General features: G+C 33.8%; 2 protein-coding genes across 2 annotated transcripts; both read right to left on the bottom strand.

The window, feature by feature from the left end:
- Positions 1–5,061: 5,061 nt before the first annotated feature.
- On the bottom strand, positions 5,062–8,481 carry LOC110272965 (uncharacterized). The gene is made up of 8 exons (XM_021125762.1): positions 8,121–8,481; positions 7,728–7,895; positions 7,113–7,137; positions 6,880–7,021; positions 6,270–6,611; positions 5,684–6,168; positions 5,486–5,570; positions 5,062–5,397 (listed from the first exon to the last, which is right to left on the bottom strand). The coding sequence occupies exons 1-8, from the start codon at positions 8,479–8,481 to the stop codon at positions 5,062–5,064; spliced, it is 1,944 nt and encodes a 647-aa protein (XP_020981421.1).
- Positions 8,482–16,533: 8,052 nt separating this feature from the next.
- Positions 16,534–20,143, bottom strand: LOC107493309 (UDP-rhamnose/UDP-galactose transporter 2). Its single transcript, XM_016114407.3, has 5 exons — positions 19,451–20,143; positions 18,933–19,117; positions 17,766–17,966; positions 17,264–17,425; positions 16,534–17,153 (listed from the first exon to the last, which is right to left on the bottom strand). Exons 1-5 carry the CDS (start codon positions 19,578–19,580, stop codon positions 16,794–16,796), a joined length of 1,038 nt encoding a protein of 345 aa, XP_015969893.1. The 5' UTR covers positions 19,581–20,143; the 3' UTR covers positions 16,534–16,793.
- Between the last annotated feature and the right edge of the window lie 4,738 nt (positions 20,144–24,881).

Below are 24,881 nucleotides of genomic sequence, written 5' to 3'. Positions count from 1 at the left end.
AAAAGAAAGAGCTTGGAGTATGAAAAAATGAGACTTTGAATTTTTAGAGGATTAATAGTCAAATTATTCTCTAAAATATGAGAAGTTTGTTAAATTTATTCTCAAATAATTTTTATAATTAAATTCATTCTTAAAATATTGAAAATTAATCGTGTTTATCCTCTCGTCAATAGATTAATAGTTTCTGTTAATGGTTGGTCATGTAAAACATTAAGTGAGAAATCACATACGCCTGATATGCGCATGTGAATATTAATAAAATATGTTTATGAATTTAGATCAAACTAAATTGGTCACGTAAAACATTAAGTGACAGATCATATAACTCTTGATGTACACAAGTGAATACTGATAAAATATGTTTAAGAATTTAGATCAAATTATATTTTTTGTCCATAATATAAATTTTTTAAAATTACGTTAATTTTGTCCAAACATTATAAATTATGATATAAAAAATTTATAGGATCAAACTATTTTTACAAAAAGAACGTAAGAATAAAAGTCTTTGTCAGCTAAAAAGACTAGAATCTTTATATGTACATAAAAAAATTAAATAATAAATTTTTTAATAAAGTTTAATTTTTTACTAATAATCAATTTTAGTATTCATTATCTAAAATTTAAAAGAATTTAATATGTATAATTTTATATTTAATTAGTATTAACTCTATTGTACAGATAAAAAAATTAATTTATCTAATTTTTATTAAATTTTAACGTAAAGATTAATTTTCTACAAAATAAAAAATCAGAGTGATTTAATAAATAAAATTTATCAAAAATTAAATTGTTCGACCCTTTCACGGAATTTAATTTGAGATATTACTCACATTAATATTATCTCCAATATTTTTTGTTTAATTTATATTTGAAATCTTTAAAAAATAATTCAATACGTATTTCAGCATTAACCTAATAAAAAATTATTAATGAAAGCAAATTTCCGTAATGTTATTATTGTAAATAAAGAGTTATTTTTTGTATATAAGTCATTTTTTATATAAGTCATTATAAATCATTTATATATATGTGCACACGTTTTTTTTTGTAACATTCTATCACATAAAACTTTACATCTAGAATATAAAATAGAGGTGGTGAGACGCTACGATCTCTAAAATAAAATGCATACATATAATAGCAGAAAGAATATAATAAACTAGGAACCTTGAAAAACAGGTAAAACAAAATCGCAAAATAAAAAGCGCAACGCTCAGAAAACGAGATTACTTGCCTGCTAAGAAACCTATAGATTATAGGTGTAACAAGTAGAAAATGGGAATGGAGGGTCAAAAGTATAGAATAACAAGCTCATAACTCAGCTTGCGAAATTAAGGCTGGCCGAAGAATATTTACATATATATACATATCCCGAAAACCCAAAATACATAACTGAAAGCTTAACTCTCCTCAACCCTCTAGGAGGGACAAAATAAACAAGTTTCTTAGAGAGAAAGCTAAGTACATATATACATATATATACAAAGGTAAAGGTGCCACGCATATAATATATAAGGTCTTGGGAATGCCAGAGACAATCCTAGAACACCGATACTCAAATTAAAAAGCCTTAAAATATTAAATAGAAACCATAAAGGGGGTGGCTTTCTAGAGGTATCCAAGCCTAACATAATTTAACCTTAATCTTATTGCCTTCCGCCTTTCCTCCATACTTCCATCTCCAATAGTATACCACACACAATTAAACAGATAAAATCAAACACAAGAAGGATATAAGTACTGCAGATATCAATTATACAATTAACATAGCAAATACATTTAGGCATACTCAGTTAATGCACAACAAGTAAAGCAGGTAATATGCATATAGTGAATGCCTGTCCTATGGCTGATGAGTCTCATCTGTTGGTTATTAAGCCAACCCGAGAAGTCCGGTTTGCTAAACTTATGGATTGTCCCCCGACGCACATCCCCAAAATTCTATACAAAGCTTTTTCCCATGTTATAAATTTCTCAATGAGGGTCAGCCTTCCCGGGAATTTAGAGTACCCGGTCACATCTTATGCCGCAGGGTCAACAGAGTATTGGGTCTCAACCTGGAACACGTGGTGGCAAGCCACGGTACTTTACCCAGAAAAACACGTATCTCAGATAACTTAAATGTGTAAGCCTCATACAATTCATAGTAATTATAGAAATCAATTATTCAAGCCTTAGCATCTTCAATCATTCATGAATGTGTCTCCTTTTTACATGATTTCATCATTTTTAACATTTACTTCACCCTCAAGTTACCTTAATTTACTAAATCCACCTCATTACTAAGCTTCCTAACCAAGTTTAGAACTAACCATAGAAAAATAGAGGTTTAGAAGTTTGAAATTCAGTTTAAAAAATTAAAATCCAGTTTTTGCAGAAAAAAGGGCCACGCATACGCGTTGTTATGCGTTTAGGCCAAGACGCGCACGCATCCCCTGATTACGCGTATGCATTAGCGCCAGGCAGCAGCTACCATCCGCGAATGAGGATTATGCATACGTGAAAGTCTCATGTCACGCGTACGCATGGGCATACGTTTTTCCAAAATTTTTTACCAAGTTTGAAATCTGCAGGTTTTCCATTTTAAATCCTAAATTTCCGACGCGCATAACTTTTCTGTTTTAAATCATTTTTCCTCCGTTCTTTGAATAGCACAAAATTCATGGACCCAGTTTTCATAAAAAATAAGTTTGAAATTGTTTGGAGGTCTGGAAGCCAAGTTATAGGTCGCCGAAGTTCGGCCAAAAATAAAATTTTACAAAAAATCTCAAAACCTCATTTTCTCTTTAAATCTCTTTTCAACCCAACTTATCAAACCTATAATCATCAATATAACATACTTTTGACAATATCACAATAATCTCCATAATACTACCATTTCTCAACTCAATAACATCTCACTTCAACCTAAATTTCATAAGTTTATCAACAAACATCAACATACCAACCTATATGTACATATTGCCAAAATCACAAGTCCTTCAACATCATCACATCATCATTCATCATTCCAATATCAACAATATCAAGTGAACACCACACATGATCAAATTATATCCTTATCATTAATCATTCAATACACATAATCATTATTCTAGCTTATCCTATGGTTCTCTAACCTAAGTTTTCACATGACATTATACACGCGAAACCTAAACCATACCTTGGCCGATTTCAACGTATTAACCAAGGCAATCCATAAGGCAAAAGGGAAAATGCTTCAATCACCAAGATTCAACTCTAACTCCACTAAACTCTCAAATTAAGCTTCCAATGATTCCAAGGTCTCCGTATCATGTATTCATACACCTAACACATATATATACATACATATACCGAATAATTCAATAACCAACATAATCCAAACAAGAAATAACAAGGGTTTAGGACTCTCACCGTGCCCACAAACTAAATGAACTAAATCCGTCAAGCTCCACAAGCTAAATTGAACCTAGAGCACCAAATCAAGCAAAATTTCAACATGGATTCCCTTTAATTTCGAAAATTGAGGGATAGATAGGCTGGGGTGAGATTGAAGATTACCTATGAAATTGATCCGATAGAATTATAGAACTCGATGCGGTGGACGCATGGCTGGAAACGGTACGGCGATCGAAGCTCGGATGAGGAAGTTATGGTGGATTAAGGTGGCGGTGAGGGTTTGGAAGCTCTCCACTCCCTTGGCTGTTCATCGTATTCCTTTGCTGAATGTGGAAGGAAATGGGCTTCTGCCCATTTAAGTGATGGGTCCGGTTGGGCCCACTAGCCTAGTTCAACCGGTTCGGTCTGTCTGGCCCAATCTTGGACCAAATTTTTTGAAATTAGTGTTAAAATTCTCGTTTTAAAGAGCTCTATCTTATTTTAACATAAGATTTACAATTCAAATTTTCCTTCTTAAAATTTAATTTATTGACTATTTATTTACTAATTTTAGCGGGGTTTACATCCTACCCACCTAATTAAGAATTGTGTTCTCAAAATTCAGATTTAGTTACCTGAAAAGAGGTGTGGGTAGTCCTTCCGCATATCTAACTCAAGCTCCCAAGTATGCTCTTCAATACCAGCCCAACTCCAAGCTATTTTCACTAAAGAGACCTTCTTTTCGCGTAACCGCTTGATACTGGTGTCGTCAATCCTAACTTAAGTTACTGGAAGCGTTAGATCTTTCCTTTAACCAATTTTGGTTCCAGAATGTGACTTGCATCAGGGGTGTGTATTTACGAAGCTGCGACACGTGAAACACGTCATGCAGGTTCGAAAGATGCGGTGGTAAAGCGATCCTATAAGCCACTGGTCCAATTCTCTTTAGGATCTCAAACGGTCCAATGTAACGGAGATTCAGTTTCTTAGTCTTAATAGATCTTTCCACTCCGGTGGTTGGAGTAACTTTTAGAAAGACGTGTTCTCCTTCCTCAAGCTCCAAAGGCTTCCGCCTTTGATCAGCATATATAGCTCTTCTGACGACTTTGAGCTATAAGCATTCGGCTACAGATCTTTTTTATCTGCTCCGTGGTCTCAGCTATCATCTCAGGCCCTAACAAGCTCCTTTCTCCAGCTTTATACCAGCACAGTAGAAATTGACATTTCCTACCATACAAAGCTTCATACGGAGCCATTCCAATGCTCGCATGGTAGCTGTTGTTATAAGCAAACTCCACTAGGGGCATATACCGATCCCAGCTTGCCAGCTGGTCCAAAACATAAGTTCTCAGCATATCCTCCAAAGTTTGGATTGTTCTTTTTTACTGACCATCTGTTTGAGGGTGATATGCGGTGTTTAGATTCAATTGAGTGCCAAATGCTCGCTGAAAGGCTCCCCAGAACCCTGATGTGAGTCGAGGATCCCTGTCGGATACAATGGTGGAAGGTACACCATGTAATCTCATAATTTCCTTAATGTATAACTGTGCTAACTCCTCCATCGTGCAACTAATTCGAATGGGAAGAAAGTGAGCCGATTTGGTTAGTGGATTCATAACTATCCAAATGGCATCACAACCCATTCGAGTTCTAGGTAAAACCCAACACGAAGTCCATTGCAATACTCTCCCATTTCCACTATGGAATCTCCAAAGGCTGAAGGATTCTTGATGGTCTCTGATGTTCAATTTTAACTTTCTGGCAAGTTGGGCACTTGAAAACGTGCGACGCTACATCATTTTTCATTCCTGGCCACCAGAACATCGTCTTCAGATCTTGATACATCTTGGTGCTTCCCAGATGGATTGAGAATCCGCTCTTATGAGCTTCCTTCAAGATGATTTGTCGCAAGTCTTTGACATTTGGCACAATAATATGGTCCTTAAACCTCCATAAACCATTCTTATCTTCTGACACTCTCCACCGTTTGCCTTGCTCAATCACCGGCAAAATCTTATACAATTCTTTGTCATTCTGATGAGCCCTTAGGAGTTCAGCTTTGAAATCACTTGAAATCTCTAATTGACTTAAGCACAGAGTCCCAAACTCTTTTTTGACTCACAATTTCAATCCTTGGAATGCTTTTAATAACTCTTCCTCTCGCAGCATCATCTAAGCAGCGCATAGAGACTTTTGACTCAAGGTATCTACCATAACATTCACCTTTCCAAGATGGTAGTTTAACTTGAAATCATAATCTTTCAAAAGCTCCATCCACCTCCTCTGACGCATATTTAACTATTTTTGCTCAAAGAGGTACTTTAAGCTCTTGTGATCTGAGAAAACTTGAAACTTAATGCTGTGGAGATAGTGTCTCCAAATCATCAAAGCAAATACTACAGTAGCAAGTTCTAAGTCGTGATTCAGATAGTTCATCTCATGCGGCCTTAACTGTCGTGAGGCATATGCCACGACCTTACGGTGCTGCATCAGCACGCACCCTAAACCCTTCAGTGATGCATCGCAGTACACTTTGAACAGTTCACTCGGCTCAGGCAACACTAACACGGGTGCGGTAGTCAATCTCTGCTTCAATGCAAGAAAACTCTCTTCACACTTAGGAGTCCAAAGTAAAGGTACCTCCTTCCTAGTCAGCTTGGTTAAAGGTAAGGCGAGCTGTGAAAATCCCTTAATGAATCTCCGATAATAACCCGCCAAACCTAGGAAACTCCTGATCTCCGTCACTGAAGTTGGTTGCTCCCAATTCATCACTGCTTCAACCTTAGCAGGATCAACTGCTATCCCCTACTTGCTCACCACGTGGCCAAGAAACTTCACTTCAGTTTTTCAGAACTCACACTTAGATAGCTTAGCATACAACTTCCTTCTTTCAAGATTTGCAGCACAGTCCGTAAGTGACCTGCATGCTCATCTTCTGTCTTAAAGTAAATAAGAATGTCATCGATGAACACGACAACAAACTTATCCAGATACGGATGGAAAATTCTATTCATGTAATCCATGAATATCTCCAGAACATTAGTCAATCCAAAAGACATCACCGTGTATTCATAATGACCGTAGCACGTCCTAAAGGCAGTTTTGGGAATATCCTCATCTTTGACTCTTATCCGGTGGTATCCGGATCGCAGATCAATCTTAGAGAAAACACCGAATCCTTGTAACTGGTCCATTAGGCCGTCAATTCTTGGCATCGGATATTTATTCTTTACAGTAATCCTATTCAGCTGCCGATAATTAACACACAAGCACATACTTCCGTCTTTCTTCTTTACCAGTAGCACTGGCACTCCTCACAGAGAAACACTCGGCTGAATAAAGTCTTTACCCAACAAATCTTCTAGTTGAGCATTCAGCTCAGGTATTTCTAGAGGTGACATCCTATAAGGAGCACTCGAGATTGGAGCGGCCCCAAGTACCAACTCAAGAGCAAATTCAACCTCTCGGTTAGGTGGAAATTTGTCAAGATCGTCCGGAAACACCTTGGGAACTCACAAACAACCGAAATTTGTCCAAGCTTTGATCATCACCCGAAATTCCCATGGTTAGCAGCATAATACCCTGACATTCATCCCCAGAACAATTCACCATCATCAAGTTCAAATAATAGTGATTCATCACGACAGGAACTTCTGACCTTTTTGGCATAAAGCATATCGATTTCTCAGAACAATCAAGCAAGACATGGTTCTTAGACAACTAATCTAATCCCAAGATGAGATCAAGACCATTCATCGGCAGGCAAATCAGATCCTGCATAAATTCACATTGTTGTACTCGAAATGGAACTTGTGGACATCCTAACCTAGTCACCATAGCTTCATGGGTACCATTATACACCTTTAAATTATAACCCAAGACCACTATTTTCAATCCTAACTCATCAGCCTTTTCAAATGCAATGAATGAATGTGTCGCTCTAGAATCAAACAATGCACTTAAAACTTTACCGGCTATCTCACAGTTACCTCTAATCAGTGTCTCTGACCCCTCAGTGCCTGCTGCAGAAGTAGTATATACTCTCCCTGGCTACTGTACCCTGCCAGTCTCATATTTCTTCTTTTCTGGGCAGCTCCAAGCCAGGTGCCCAGGTTGCCCGCAGAAATAGCACACTCCCATACCCAATCTGTATGGAATTCCCGAATGATGCTTCCTGCACCTTTGACAATTCAAGTCATGCTGTGGTTGTTTCCCAAATCTTCTTCCTTGATTAGTATTGTGAGTCGGCCTCCTAAAGTTGTCTTGCCCCTGATTATTTTGAGGGACAAAGCCTCCACATTTGAAATCCCTGCCCCTCGGTGCGAAGTTTCTCCCTTGATTCATCTAAAAAGGCATTCTCATACTTCCTTTCTTTACTGCCGCCTTCCTCACACATTCTTCAGCCACCCTACTCTTGTTTACAAGTTTAGAGAACACTCTGATCTCCGTTGGTGCAACGGAGCTCAGAATATCACTTTGGAGACCTCCCTCATACTTGATGCACTTCCACTCAGCAAAATCCTCTGGAGTACCTTGACAGATGCGAGAGAATTGGCATAATTCCTCAAACTTATTGGTATACTCAATAATAGTCATCTACCCTTGCTTCAATTTCATCAATTCAAGTTCTTTGGCGTTTTTGACTGAATTGGGAAAATACTTCTTATAGAACTCTATTTGAAACAATTTCCAAGAAATTACAACCCCATCAGGCTGCAGAATATGCCGCGTGCCCTGCCACCAATGCTGAGCCTCACCTTGCAGCTGATAAGTTTCAAACTCAACCCACTGCTCTTCAGGAACCTGTTGAGCCTGTAGCGCCCGTTCCATAGCTTGGATCAAGTTATCGGCCTCAATGGGGTTTGAGGTTCCCCGGAAGGTCGGAGGGTGAACCTTCAGGAATGTGGGAAGCGTCATAAGGCCATCTTCATTGTTATTCCAATGGTTCCCATTGTTTATCTGATTTCCCAGAGCTTTAGCTGTCGCCTGCATAGCCGCAGCCATGTTCCCCAGGGCAGCCATAAAGTCTACAGGGATAGGATTATTCCCTATCGCTTCAGGAGTAGCATTTCCTAATCTGCCTCTACCTCGCCCGCGACTGCGTCTACGAGTCGACATCTGGTCCCTATACACACCAAACAAGTGATATCAAGTTGATCAGTCTCAATATTGCAAATCTAGTGCTTTAAGTTCCAAATGCATGCTCATGAACATTCATGCCACATATATCAGTTAGATATCCTAATAGCACATAGACACATACACAGAGAATGCACAGAAGCATAGTCAGTCCGTCCCTCAGGCTCTATAGGAATAAACTGCTCTGAAACCATAATGTAACACCATACCACACAGAGCTTTACACCTAGGATGTAAAATAAAGGTGGCGAGGCACTATGGCCTCTAAAATAAAATACATACATATAATAGCATAAATAATATAATAAACTAGGAGCCTTGAAAAACAGGTAAAACAAAATCACAAAATAAAAATTGAAACGCTCAGAAAATGAGATTACTTGCATGCTAAGAAACCTAGAGATTATAGGTGTAACAAGTAGAAAATGGGAATAGAGGGTCAAAAGTACAGAATAACAAGCTCCTAACTCAGCCTACAAAGCTAAGTCTGGTCAGAGAATATTTACATATATATACATATCCCAAAAACCCAAAATACATAACTGAAAACTTAACTCTCCTCAACCCTCTAGGAGGGACAAAATAAACAAGTTTCTTGGAGAAAAAGTTAAGTACATATATATAAAGTTGTATATCAAAATAAACCCAAAGATTACTCCGTTTCAGAAGTCCAGACGCCTAGCAAGGAGCCTCTCGATCTGCATCTGAAAATAACAACACAATATGGGGTGAGAACCAGAGGTTCTCAGCAAGGTAAAGGTGCCACGCATATAATATATAAGGTCCTGAAAATGCTAGAGGCAATCCTAGAACGCTGATACTCATATTAAAAAGCCTTAAAGTATTAAACAGAAACCATAAAAGGGGTGGCTTTCTAGAGGTATCCAAGCCTAACATAACTTAACCTTAAACCTATTTTCTTTCACCTTTCCTCCGTACTTCCATCTCTAATGGTATACCACACACAGTTAAATAGATAAAATCAAACACAAGAAGGGTACAAGTACTGCAGATATCAATTATACAATTAGTATAGCATATACATTTAGGCATACTCATTTAATGCACAACAAGTAAATCAGATAATATGAATATGGTGCATGCCTGTCCTATGGCTGATGAGTCTCATCTGTCGGTTATTAAGCCAACCCGACAAGTCCGGTTTGCTAAACCTTTGGACTGTCCCCCGACGCGGATCCTCAAGAGTCTATGCATAGCTTTTTTTCATGTTATAAATTGCTCAATGGGGGTCAACCTTCCTGGAATTTAGAGTGCCCAGTCACATCTTACGTCGCAAGGTCAATAGAGTATCGGGTCTCAACCTGTAACACGTGGTGGCAAGCCATGGTACTTTACCCAGAAAAATCTGTATCTCAGATAATTTAAATGTGTAAGCCTCATACATTTCATAGTAATTATAGAAATCAATTATTCAAGCCTTAACATCTTCAATCATTCATGAATGTGTCTCCTTTTTACATGATTTCATCATTTTTAATGATTACTTCACCCTCAAGTTACCTTAATTTACTAACTCCACCTCATTACTAAGCTTCCTAACCAAGTTTAGAACTAACCATAGGAAAATAGAGGTTTAGAAGTTTAAAATTCATTTTAAAAACTCAAAATCTAGTTTTTGCAGAAAACAAAGCCACGCATGCGCGTGGGCAATGCGTACGCGTGGGTATGCGTTTAGGCCAAGACGCACATGCATCCCATGATTACGCGTACGCATTAGCGCCAGGCAGTAGCTACCATCCGCGAATGAGGGTTATGCATACGCGAAAGTGTCATGTCATGCGTACGCGTGGGCCACGCAAATGCGTGGGCATACATTTTTCCAAAAATTTTTACCAAGTTTGAAATCTGCAGCTTTGCCATTTTCTAATCCTAAACTTCTAACGTGCATAACTTTTTCGTTTTAAATCATTTTTCCTCCGTTCTTCAAATGGTATAAACTTCTCGAACCCAGTTTTCATACAAAATAAATTTGAAATTATTTGGAGGTCTGGAAGCCAAGTTATGGGTTGCCAAAGTTTAGCCAAAAACCAAATTTTACAAAAAAACCTCAAAACCTCATTTTCTCTTTAAATCTATTTCTAACCCAAATTATCAAACCTATAATCATCAATATAGCACACTTTTGACAATATCACAATAATCTCTATAATCCTACCATTTCTCAATTCAATAACATCTCACTTCAACCTAAATTTTATAAGTTTATCAACAAACATCAACATACCAACCTATATGTACATATTGCCAAAATCACAAGTCTTTCAACATCATCACATCATCATTCATCATTCCAATATCAAAAACATCAAGTGAACACCACACATGCTCAAAATATATCCTTATCACTAATCATTCAATACACATAATCATTATTCCAACTTATCCTTTGGTTCTCTAGCCTAAGATTTCACATAACATTATATATTATACACGCAAAACCTAAACCATACCTTAGCCGATTTCAACGTATTAACCAAGGCAATCAACAAGGCAAAAAGGGAAATGCTTCAATCACTGAGATTCAACTCTAACTCCACCAAACTCTCAAATTAAGCTTCCAATGATTCCAAGGTCTCCATATCATGTATTCATACACCTAACACATATATATACATACATATGCCCAACAATTCAATAACAAACATAATCCAAACAAGAAATAACTAGGGTTTAGGACTCTCACCGTGCCCACGGACTAAACGAACTAAATCCGTCAAGCTCCACAAGCTAAATTGAACCTAGAGCACCAAATCAAGCAAAATTTCAACATGGGTTCCCTTTAGTTTCGAAAATTGAGGGATTGAGAGGCTGGGTGAGATTGAAGCTTACCTATGAAATTGATCATATAGAATCGTAGAGCTCGATGCGGTGGACGCGTGGCCACAAATCGTGCGGCGATCGGAGCTCGAATGAGGAAGTTATGGTGGATTAAGTTGGCGGTGAGGGTTTGGAAGCTCTCCACTCCCTTGGCTGTTTAGCGTGTTCCTTTGCTGAATGGGGAAGGGAATGGGCTTCTGCTCATTTAAGTAATGGGTCCGGTTGGGCTCATGAGCCTAGTTTGGGCCCGGTTCAACTGGTTCGGTCCGTCCGACCCAATCTTGGGCCAAATTTTTTGAAATTAGTGTCAAAATTCTCGTTTTAAAGAGCTCTATCCAATTTTAACATAAGATTTACAATTCTAATTTTTCTTATTAAAATTTAATTTATTGACTATTTATTTAATAATTTAGCGGGGTTTATATTTTTTGTATCACTGCTACACGTTCTTTTTCTTCTTCTTCTCTTTTGTTATCATCGTCAGCAACACCACCTCTTCATCCTCCTCCTTCTTTTTTTATTGAAATTTCTTCTCTTCCTTGCTTTTCTTCCTTCTTCTCCATCATCAGTTATCTCGTTGTTGAAGATAATGAATAATTCAAGTTCAGATTGTCAATTGAACTAGATCGAAATTGATTATTATTTTGAATCCAATCAAGTGACTGAGGTGTGGTTCAATTCTAGTAATTTTTTTTAGTAATTTATGATTCTGTAGGTAAATAATGTTTCATTGTTGATGGTTTGAATTGAATGTAATGTAAAAATTTTGCATTAGAAGAAACATTTTTCTGTATTTGCAGTAAATTTAGGAGTAACACGAAGATATTTGGGTGTAACACGAAGATATTTTAGTGTATTGTTTAAGAAATTTTGGTGTATGTGTACTGATAAAATCTGCATAATTCAAAACTCTTCTTCTCCCTCCTCCTCATCTTCTACTGCTGCTTCTTCTTCTTTTTCATCATAACCATCATCATCTTTTTTTTTTCTTATTCATCTTTTTTTATCTTCTTAAGTTTCTTCTTATTTTACTCTTTTAACAAGAATAAAATAAAAAAATTAAACAAAGAAGAAGAAGAAACACATAACGGTAAAATTACTTGAAAGAAGATGAACTTACATTCATTCAACTAAAAAAAAAGAAAGAAATAAAAAAAGAAGAAAAAAATGCAACATTAAAGGAAATATTTTTCTGTATTTGCAGCAAATTTGGATGTAACACGAAGATATTTTGGTGTAACACAAAGATGTTGGAGTGTATTGTTTAAAAAATTTTCAGTGTACATGTGCTGATAAGTTTTGCATAATTCAAAACTCTTCTTTTTCCTCCTCCTTATTTTCTGCTGCTTCTTCTTTTTTTCATCATTATCATCACCATCTTCTTCTTCTTCTTTTTTCTTATTCATCTTTTTTTTATTTACCTTCTCAAGTTTCTTCTTGTTTTACTCTTTTAACAAGAATAAAAACAAAAAAATAAATAAAGAAGAAGAAAAAACACATAATGCTACAAAATTACTTGGAAGAGGATTAACTTACATTCATTCAACTAAAAGAAAGAAAGAAATAAGAAAAAAAAGAAGAAAAAAATGCAGCATTAGAGGAAACATTTTTCTGTATTTATAGTAAATTTGGGTGTAACACGAAGATATTCGAGTGTATTATTTAAGAATTTTTTATGTATGTGTACTGATAAGTTCTGCATAATTCAAAACTCTTCCTCTTTGTCCTCCTCATCTTCTACTTCTTCTTCTTATTCATTTTCTTATTTCATATTCTCATAATTCTTCTTGGAAGGAAAACATCGAACAAAGAAGAAAAAAATACATAATGTTGCAAAATCAATAGAAATATGAGGAGGAAAAAAATGCAGCAACAACAACAGTAATAAAAAAACGATGATGAAGATGAAATACACGAAGAAAAAGGAGGAGAAACAGAAAGAAAAAAGAGAAGAAGAAGTTGGAGGAAGAGGAGGAGGAGGAGAAACGCGAGATACAAAGAGAAACAACGTGATTTTACGGTGTGCATTATGTAAGTGACTTGTATAATTTATATGCCAAAAAAACTTGTATATATAACAATACTCATAAATAAATATAAAAAATAATTAATATAATAAACTTAAGAACAGAACATTAACTCAAAATATTAAAAATATACTGTTATATATAAAAGACCGAATTTTTCTCTACTAAATTGTAAAAGTAATAAAAATAAAAACAGAATTTAAGAAGATATACATCCTCTTTTAGTATCTTTTTTTACAGAATAATTAAAACGAAATAATATTGAATTAATTTAAAAATTGTAGATATAAATAAAACAAAAAATATTTGAAATAATATTAATATTTATCTAAATATTTGAAATAAAAATAATACTTTATCATAAATAAATAGAATACTTTAATAAATGGAAATTTAATTTAAATTTAAATTTTATCATATATTTTAATATTTTATAGTTATGTATGATATCATTAAATTATAAAATAATAAACTCACTTTTGTCAATTTAGTCATTCATTTTTATACTATACAATATTTAGTTGAAATATTTATAACCATTAATATAATCTTTAATATAATTCAATTTTTATTTAATTAATTTATTAATTAATTTAAATTAATTCTGTATAAATTTTTCTATTCATTAAATATATAATTAAAATATAAAAGTTTCTTTAGTTTTACATTAAAAATACGAAAATGTAGTGTGATCAAATTAATTATCTAACTAAATTCAACTAAACACCTTTAAAAGTTTTTAATTTTTGTCACATAAGTGCCCTGCATCTTTTTTCTTCTTCTTATTCTTGTTCACTTTTTGCTTTTTTGGTTCTTTTTTCTTTTCTTTTTTTCTCATTCTTCTTCCTCTGTATATATTTTTTTCCCTGTGTTTTCTTTTTTTTTCTTTCCTCTATTTTCTTTTTCTACTTTTCTTATTTCTCCTTCTCAAAAGAAAAGAACAAAAATAAAAAAAGCAAGGAAAAAAAAATCAAATCAGCGCAACAAAGAAAAAGACAAATATAGCAGACAAACAAAAATAGAAGAAATATAGGGAAAATTTATATATTTTGTAGTTTAAAATTTTTGAATTTTTTACTTTATCTATAAAACTATTCTATATTGAGCTTCACAAATTTCTTTGTTCAGCTTTATACATATTTGTGTGTTTTTTAATATTGAAATTTCTGCATTTTTATTATTTTTAATTTTAGGTCAATTTTTTATAATAAACATTTAAAAAAATACGTAAATTTTTTAAGGAAACACCGAAAATTGTGAAAGAAAACACAGATAGATTTTATGTTGTTGTTTCATTTATTTTTGCTTCTCCTCTTTAACGATGAACACATAAATTTTAAAAGAAAAACAAAAAAAATTGTAAACGAAAATATAAAAATTTTGCGCTTTTCTTTTCTCCTCTTTCTTTTCGTTCTTTTTATTAGTTATTTTGTTTTCATATTTCTCTTCCTTCTCTTTTTGTTTAGATGCTTTTTTTTAAACAAAAAAAATAAAATTGAAGAAATAAAAAAAATAAATAAATAAATAAACGTAATTAATAGCAATTAGATAGAAAAAATAAAAATTTTATATAAAAGCGAAAAAAGTGAATTAAATACATAAAATATAAAATTATAAAAAAAATTTAAATTATAAAATTATCAATCCTAATATAAATTTTATAGAATTAATTAACTCATTTAAAATCATAATATCAAAAGAATTTAAGAGATAAATTAAAATTCTAACTATTATACTAATAGTGACAATAGTAGTTCAAGTGAAGAAGTGATTCATCACTAAAATATGTGATTCATGTGCATCTTTTGTGTGAGTAATTTTTGTATTCTTGTATTCTATTGGTAATAAATTAGAACAAATTATAAAAATCTAATTTATTCTCATTTTTTTTTCATTCAAAAAATTTGAGATAAAAAATATAATAATAAAAAAGTTTAATTATTCTATCCGTCATTATAGTTTCACTGAATTTTCAATTAGGTCGTTATATTTTTTTTCTTTTTGATTGAGTCCCTATACCAGATTTTGTAATTAGGTTTTTACTGTAATAAAAATATTAGAATTAACGGAATATTCCGTTAAGTAAAATGAATATGCCTAACACTTGATTGAATATTCTATATAGTTTAACAGAATATTCCGTTAATTTCAATGTTTTTATCACGGTGGGAATTTAATTACAGAATATGATATAATATATAGGGACCTAATTGAAAAGGAAAAAAAAGTATAGGAACCTAATTGAAAATTAGATAAAACTATAGGGACCGACAGAATAATTAAACCTAATAAAAAATATAATTATGCAAAATTAACAAGAATAATAAAAGAAAAAATAAAAAATAAGTTGTTTTTTATTAGTATTTCAGTATTCTTTTTATCATGATGGATACACAATACATTAATTTAGTATTTCTAAACACATTGTCCCTTTCTATACCTCCTCTATCAAACACAATTTTGTGTCTCTGTGTTCCTATCTTAAGGTTCTATCTCTATAAACAATCACAACCTAAACGATTAATTTTACTATTAACCTAATCGACAATGTACCAAACACACTAACAAATCATGTGTAGAGTGATAACAAAAAGAATGCCTCCATGATAAATGATAAATTTTAACAAAAGCATTGGGCATGAAGCCATGAACACCGTTGAAATTATCAAAAGTTATTCACTAAATCACATAAAGTTGATAGAGTTTGTACTTTGTAGGCTTCCACTAGAGAACACTTTTCCTTTTTGAATACATCTTTAACTTTAAAATGATTTCGTGCTCGGTGGTTTAATTCTTCTCTCTTAATAATTAACTTCAAAAAATATTTTCCACAATTTACTTACGAATATGTGGTAAGTTTTCCACATCGTTTTCTTTTGGGTCACGAGTTTTCCACATCGTTAAAATTCTGTTGTTTCCATTTTGTTTTTGCATATCTAAATAAAATGCATTTTTCTTTCTTTCTTTTTTGGTATAGGATGTAATCTTGCATTATATTTTTGTATGAATTTATTAAAAAATTGATATTATCAAAATAAAAGTAGCATTATCATTTCCCTATATTAATTTATCACTTTAGTAAAGCAAACTATTTATTTCGGGTGAAAGAGACGGTCGTGAAAAGTTTTAATAAATAAATTAGACAACATAAATTTAACACAAATAATTAATTATGACATAAAAATTTTAAATTAATCAATAAAATAATTAAGGTCATTTCAAACAACCAAGATTAAGCAATTGAGAGAGAAATTAAATAGACATACGGGAGTGCTATAGGTCCCACCCTAATTTTTCATGTCTCAAGACTTACAGCCAGTAAACTAGATAATAAAGGAACAGAATCAAATTGACAATAAAAAGAAAACTAGAATTGAATTAAACCCTTGTGTGTTTCTCATCAAATTTTACCACCACTGACTTAATCTAACCTTTAGCCTCACCAAGTTCAACATCCTTCAAAGGAATGTTTTCTACTCCTTCCTTCAATAACCTAATTTCTTCTTCTGTTAGGCTGTTTTTCGAATGAGGGAGGTTCTTGGCACTTGATTGCTTTTCAACTTCCACAGCCCAACTGTAAATTACCATGCCCACAACTGCAATAATCATTCCCATGATATTCTTGAAAGTTAGCTCCGAATCAAATAGAAGCCACCCCAGCGTCAGAACACATACTGTTTTCATGTGGCCCAAAACCTGGAAGGAAACTGCTGAGAAGCGCCCAATGCAGAGGTACTGGCTCACATTGCAAAACACAGCTAGGGAGCATGAAAGAACAATGAATAACTGCAGAGATTGTGAGCCCCCCAAAAAGAGAAGTGTCACCATTGTATAATTAAGACATATATAGAGTTTAAATAAGCTATATACAACAGGATAATAGGACAAAAACTTACAGTGGCACCCGTGGATATGTTATATTCGGTTATCAATTTGTCACTGAGGTAGTAATCAATAAATGGACCAAGAATAAGGAGAGAGAGGGCTTGAATAGGAGCAGTCTTGCTCAGCAGTTCAAAAGATCCTATTGAATATTTCTTTTGGAGAGAACCAATTGACTGGCATGGAAAAAAAAAAGAAGAGGAGGATCAGTTAAATAAATATAAATGATCCCACAAATTTCATAACTATCAGTAGATAACAGTGTCTTGTAACTGAAAGTACACTTTACAATACACATTTATAAGAACAAAAAATGATGCTTCTGGTTATGATACTACACCTAATTAAGTTCCATTAGAGTATTAGACACACTTTCGGTTATTGCAATTCATAATGTATAAAATGACATGAGAAATGATGGTACAAGTCCACAACTCAAATTTTTTTCCTTCTAAAAGAAGGGGCCATAGTGCCTGCATAGAGAGGGGCAGAATCAGAACAGTATATGATACTTACAATTTGCTGCAAAGATGTTGATAAAACCGCCAGACAGGCACATACAAAACCTTTGAGGTTAACTTTAACATCAGTTACAGTGCAAACACCAACACCAATAACCACAACCATGACTGACATTTTCACTTCCCTTGAGTAGTGCTTGCTGTGAAGGATCCATTCCATCACACAAACCACTGGAATCATGCTTAGTTTTGATATCTGTTCACATATAGAATGAGAAAATCACTGCTTAAGAAACAAGAGGCAATCCAGATTCAAGTGAAACTTTGGGGGATAGGGATAAAACTGAATCATGGGGATGGAGTTAGAAAGTTAGATAACAATGTGAGAGTAATGCAGACCACAATATCAGGAAATATAGATATTAGTTATAACGAAGCACATGTGTCTCCACAGATGAAGTGTCAGGACAATCTGAAAGTACTATAATGATGTATGTGATCATGCTAACTGCTTGCATAAGTATTTTTGAAAGCTCGCACAAAAAATGCCTCAGTTATAGTGCAAAGCCTGCATAGGCTGTCTTATGAAAGAGGGCTCCTCAAGGTGTAAACTTAACTCCAGAATTAATTGTTAAGTCTTAAAAACTTGCATTTGTGTTCCTCACATAACAATATCTTTCCAGGTACTAATTCTGCAATCAATTTCAAAGGTTAATCAATTCTTCAGGTAGAATTTGAAGAATGGATTCATACAACAGCTACAAGCTGCAGGTGGAAGTGGATGCATCAATCTAAGGACACCATCAAGCTTTACCAGAAACAGGCTTCTTGGTTTGCAAAGTATCATTTGACCAATCTTTCTCGTTACATTCTTGCTTGTTCTTATAATCACATGCATCTTCTTCTCAATAAGTAATAAGCGTATTTCATCTTTTTCCTATATACTTAAATTCATACTCTTCTCTTATAATATCTACTTCCATTTCAAAATTCTCATCCATTAAAAGTAGACCCATAAACCAAATATATATATATATATATAAGCGGTCCTCAATTCTTAGCTTTCACTAAACAATGCATTACACACATACAAATCATTGTGATACAACCAACTTAAGTGTATATTAGTTTGCACATAAATTACCCAGGTTTGAATTTCCAGAAAGATGATATTTAATTACATGCACCAATCACTCATGTTAGAAAAGGGAGGCGAAGATACTTGGTAGAATCCAACAGAGTTGAGCATCAGGCTAAAATTCATCCCTGTGATAGACATATTGGCAACCACTGAAAACCAAAGAAGCTCCCACAAGGGGACATGCTTTGCTGCAGAATAACCAGTAGCATTCGACACCAGACCCACAATAGCAGTTACAGCAAAGTGGAACCCAGTTAACGTGGTGGCTGCAAGGGGAAACCAAAAAGAGCAGATGCAAAGACAAGAAATCATTAACGGAAAAGTTCGCATATAATACCAACATAAATTTACACCATAATACTGGCAAATAAGTTTGTACCCGAAACAAAATAGTATAACGAAATTGATAAACATAGATGCGCCGTTTAAAATGAGAGAGAGAGAGAGAGAGAGAGAGAGAGAGAGAGAGAGAGAGAGAGAGAGAGAGAGGGGAGAGAATATAACTAGCATTGGAGAAGATAGATAGATAACTGCTACTCCAGGATTCAATTAAAGCATATGAGAATAACAGCTGCATTTGGATTAGGAAGAGGACTGACCGAAGCTGAAAGCATAGCCATGATTGGACATGAGCTGTTTGTTGGCCATGATAATTCCAACGGAGCTGACAACGTTCATGGCCCATGCCCCCACATCTGATATTGCCGACGCTTTCTTCTCGTTCTCCATCTGCTATTTTGGAGAGTTCCAAATACTTGAACGTATAATACCAGAACCAGAAAGAACAATATCGATTATCAAATTGGTAACCGGAGACCAGATCTGATTAATAATGTTGATCTCCCGTTGCGATAGATCTGTATAGCGCGAATCTACTTTTACCTTACCGAATTCAAATTGAAGTTTAGCTTCAATTCGGACTCGGGAGGAATATATATGTACTTTGGAAACAAAATGGAAACCGAGGACTCAAATTATTTGAGAAAGGAAAGTGGGGGAGAGAAGCTTTTCCCGATTCCACCCTTTAGTTCGCTGATGCCACTTGTGTCTTTCTGTCTGTCTCCTCCCACAATACTTCCCCGTTGTTTCCCTCGCCTTCACATTATTGTCTCCATCTGCATTCAACCCTCACTAGATCTGTAAATCTTTCTTTTATTGTACTCTTGAAGATCTGTGGTTATTAAATAATTTTGAGAAGACTCATTTTTATCACCTTCGAGTTTATCACCCTAGCGGAGAGAGCATTGGAGTGAATTATAAATTATTAGCTTTTTTATTTTCCTACAACCTGAAGTCCTGAATCCAAACTTTTGTATCAAGAGGTTGTAAAGTGACGAGATTAGTAAGGTGGGAAGGTAAATATTTAATTATTATGGGTAAATACCTTTTCTGCTCCCTAACATTTTATTTGTGAGAAATAATGTATTTTAATCATCTTTAAATCTTATCAGTATTTAAATTCAAATTGATTTAAATTAAACTGTTTATTCAATTTAATCTAAACCAAAAATTAATTAAAATCGTATTAATTCGGATTTGATTAGATTCTATTTTTTGCAAACCGCTAGATTGAATTGGATTTCAGATATATTTTTCATAACCGATCTAATTCAATTCAAACAGCACAATGTGCTATAATATTATTATTTTATTATTATATTTACATTTATACTTATAACATATTCAATTTATTATACATTTTTTTATTATTCATGTATTATTACTATTTAATAAATATTTTATATTCAAAATATTATTTATTTTAACTAACCTATAATTTTATTTCTATTGTTATCTTATCGTTGGCTTTTTAAAATATTGTTAAGACTTGTTATGTCATTGTTGGTTATTTAAAATTTGATGTTGAAACTTGCTATATGTATTTAATTTTTTTATTTAAAAAATTACAAATCCAAACCGATTCAAACCGCTTGTAATCGAATCGGATCGGATTGAATTTCCAAAAAAAGTTCATCCAATCCAAACTGCACCGCACATAAATTAAGCGTTCAGATCGGATGACTTTTTTCCTTAAAACCGAACCAAACCGCACCGCAAACACCCTTAGCTTAGCTACTAAAAAAATAGATAAAATAATTTTTACAACCGGATAACAAACGGTTACCAGTACCGTGTCAGTTCTTTAGATTGGAGGGACTAAAAATCCCTCCTCTTAACATTTTCTTCCTCTTCTTCATTCTCTCTCTCCTCTTCCTCGTCTCTTCTATTTTTTTTCTCTTCACTTCTTCTATTTCATTTTCTTTCTCTTCTTATGTACGTTGAACAATCCTCTTCTAGTTCTCCAGATTCTAACAGTATATAGATAACTGCTATATAGATTCACCAAAAAAGTTACTGCTTATAGGATTTCAAATGGTGCAAAACTTAAACACCAAAATTTTCAATCAAACTGCATCAACAGACAACATCAAGAAAAAAAAGGAAGGCACAAACTCCAGAGGCCAAGTTTTAATTCGAACTCAACTCATGCTCTAAATCTAAAGACCTAAGCGCTACCATCTCCGTATACGATGATGCCGTTTAGACCAACACTCGCATCAATCAGGACCACCTCAATGCCTTACTCTATTTCTATTCCAATTCTGTCAACGACCCCTCGCTCAAAGACAACGCGTTGCACCACAAATTCTGCGTTTTTGATTACATGACTAGCTTCGAAATAAATTCCAATGAAGCCACCCTCATCACGGTTGCGAGGCTTCTCGCCGCGAAAGGCAATGCCAACCGTGCATTTGAGTTCAAGAAGGCCATTCAGAATTATAGCTCTATCCTAGGCTGAGGACTTTTGACCATGCATTGTTCAGATTCTGCGAGCTTATAAATTCCGATAAGACTTATGAGGTGGAGGAGCATGTGAATGGGTCTGGTGTGACGCTCGAGGAACCACAACTCACGACGCCGTTGAAGGTGAGTGCAAAAAACGGGAATGCAAATAAAGTGTATGAGTATTTGCACAAGTTATGAAGCTCAGTGAGATGCGTTAGTGAAACAACAATATCTGTGATTAAAGAGTAGTTTCATAGCGGAAAGGATTTTGACGTTGGTCTGGTGGACTTGGGGCATATGAAAGAAGGGATTTTGCAAAATGGAGGAGGGTGGCATGGTCAAGGGTGGGTTAGAAAAGGGGACTGGCATGGTCAATGGTGTGCACATAGTTGTTATCGGGAATGTTCGTAGCAGTTTCGGGGCTAATTCAATGGAAGGTGGTTTACGGAGGTGGTGGTGGTGGTTTAGAGTAAGAAAGAGAAGAGGAGGAAGAACAGGGAATTACAGTAGTAGTGGTGAAGGTGAAACTCGATAATGGTGGTGATGGAGGTGGAAATGCAAAGAGAAAGGAGAAGAAGAGGAAGAAAATGAAGGAAAAGAGGAGGACGATGAAGATGAGGAAAATATTAAGAGGGGGTTTTTAATCCCTCCAACCAAAGAAACTGACACCTGCCATTGATAATCGTTTGCTATCCAGTTGCAAGGGTCGTTTTGTCTTTTTTTGGTGGATGGAAATAGATGAAGTTTAAGAATGATTAGAATACGTGATGTCTCACAAAAAACGTCAATAATAAAAAAAGTATTTATCCAATTATTATTAAGTTAAAACAACGAAATTTATATATAATATAAGGTGAAAACTCAGGTGAAGTCGACTTCATGTAAAGTTGATATTTGAGAGTCGTTACATGAAAATTTAGTTAAATCAGGCAAATCATGTAACGGCTCTCAAGTATCAACTTTACGTGAAGTCGACTGCAACTGAGTTTTCACCATAATATAAATGATAAGTTTTATAATGATTAATTTTTATTTTATCAGTTTATTTTTTTATTTTAGAAAATTCAAATTTAAACTTTTTAAGATGAAGTATTTTCATTTTTCACTCATTTTTTGTGTATCTACTCGTTTTACTTTTATTATTTTTAGGAAAATGTTAGGATTAATAAGTAAAAAAATAGAGAATTTATTAGTATTGATTTAAATAAAAAATAATTTAATCATATAATAAAAGAAAACTTATTTAAATTAATAAAAGGTTAGACAAAAAGTTAAATTAAATTAAATATATATATTTTTTTGAATTAAATATATTAAAAGAATAAGAACTTTATTTTATTAATCAATATCCTTAAGCACTCTTTAGGCTAAATCTATACATAATTTAAATATTGATTTTTCTAAACTTATATGGATTACTTGACATGCTATAAATGCATTGAAAAAATGTGTCTATGTCTTATGTAAAGATGACGATGATATAAGTACTTTTTTTTTATTTTTCACCGTATTCTCCAACTCAATAGATCAAGGACTAATCCGTCGCGGTACTGAACTTTATTTAAGGGTTTGTCATAAAGTGAGATTCGAACCCGCAATACTTACTTAAGCGAACTAGTGAGTTAACTATTAGACCAACCCAACTTAGTTATATAAGTACTCTTTTAATTCTTATGATTTAGGGTCAAAATTATAGTTATTATTTATAAAAAAAAATTTCCCTCGAAACCGGCTCTAAGATTTGATTTACTTTTAAAATCATCCTTGCCATACGAAAACACTTCTTTGAAACAAAATTTCCCTTCACGTTTGGTACTCATTAACCAGTTCCTGCAAAAGCCCTAACCTCATTCATCTTCATCAAGTTACGACAATAAAAATACTCTCACAGTCTCACCACAATGGTCGCTCAAATCCCTGATCCAGCTTGAATGTGACTGAAGTTGCGACGGTGGAGTGGATTCAATGACCATTTTGAACAACATAAACAACCACCAATCAAATAAAAACACACTACACCTCTAAATTAATCATCTAAATCTTAATATTAAAATAACCATCCATACACATAGTGAGATGAATGTCTAATATATCTATTATTCATATTGTTTAGTATTTTCATTGTCTACCTATACTTTTCCTTCTGCATTTCAATTTCTGAGAAGGCTTTTATCGCTTATTGAAGAGGATCATAGGTCGCGATTGCTTCAAGTATTGTAGCAACCTATATTGACTCTTACTTTGACTTCGGTTCAGCTATGTGACAATCACGATAAGGCAAGGAGTTCTGTTTTTTTGGTTGCATGTCACTGACTAATGAGTCAATGTAAGGTTAAGTGATGGATAGTAATATCAGGGTTTAGTGTATTAAGGATCCTCTGTTTCTATTTTTGTTTGGTGATACTTTGTCGTTAATGTTGACTTATAGGGTTTTTGAAGCAGAAAATGGGATACTTTAAATCAAAGGGGTAAATTTGGTTATGATACTAGCGACTACAATATGTTGATGGAAAAGAAAACAGTTATTGAAGATGTTAACGGTGATAATTGGTCTTTTTTTTTTTGGTAGATGTGATAATTGGTCTTTATTTGAAGCATATGCAAAGTTAGAGCACTTTGGTTATATATAATTATATATCGAGTCCAATATCTCGGCGTTCCGGTACAAGTATCCTACAGTTGATGACTGTGAGGGAGAGATGAGGTTGTTTAGCGGTGTATAGATACACTTGAAATGGTAAGACTAGCTGAAAACATGGGTCATGTTGAGTTGGTTGTAGTGCATGGGGTTGAGGATGATAAAGGCTTTCCTGAGGTGGGTTGTATTCATGTTCAGAATCAGGGGGTGGTGATGAGTTATACGACACTCATCCGAAACTAGTCTAATATGCATAATATTTTTTTTATCCAATTGTCTTAATAAAAAATAAAAAACACTTCATTAAAATAGTAAAATAACGTATCTAATTTTATTTTTAACAAGTATTTTTAAAATAAATTTAAAAATAATATATTATTATTTATTAAAATATTATTTTAAATACTTTTCCATGCATCATAGTACACAATAATATAATATTACAATGCGCCTATAACAAATTAACGTAAATAAGCTAAATAAGGAAAGCTAACACAAAATAGTGGTAATAAACACAAGACATAACAGATCGTAATTCGTAACAGAACGATCCAAGTCGTTTACTGTTACTCACTACGTGTCAGACTCACAGTAACATCTCATAA

Source organism: Arachis duranensis, chromosome 6, assembly GCF_000817695.3.
Source record: "Arachis duranensis cultivar V14167 chromosome 6, aradu.V14167.gnm2.J7QH, whole genome shotgun sequence".
Lineage (NCBI taxonomy): Eukaryota > Viridiplantae > Streptophyta > Magnoliopsida > Fabales > Fabaceae > Arachis > Arachis duranensis.
The sequence above is the reverse complement of the archived record's forward strand: the minus strand, read 5'-3'. Positions and strand labels throughout refer to the sequence as shown.

Bases quoted from the DNA above. Each gene is read 5' to 3' on its own strand.
- LOC107493309 (XM_016114407.3), bottom strand. From the start codon at position 19,580: ATGGAGAACGAGAAGAAAGCGTCGGCAATATCAGATGTGGGGGCATGG. The intron at 17,426-17,765 runs GTAAGTATCATA...TTTCCATGCCAG, and splicing joins CAACATCTTTGCAGCAAATT to TCAATTGGTTCTCTCCAAAA. The intron at 17,154-17,263 runs GTAAGTTTTTGT...CAATCTCTGCAG, and splicing joins ACATATCCACGGGTGCCACT to TTATTCATTGTTCTTTCATG.
- LOC110272965 (XM_021125762.1), bottom strand. From the start codon at position 8,481: ATGTCGACTCGTAGACGCAGTCGCGGGCGAGGTAGAGGCAGATTAGGA. The intron at 7,896-8,120 runs GTGAGGCTCAGC...GCATCTGTCAAG, and splicing joins TGAAACTTATCAGCTGCAAG to GTACTCCAGAGGATTTTGCT. The intron at 5,398-5,485 runs GTGAGTCAAAAA...AGGGCTCATCAG, and splicing joins GCATTCCAAGGATTGAAATT to AATGACAAAGAATTGTATAA.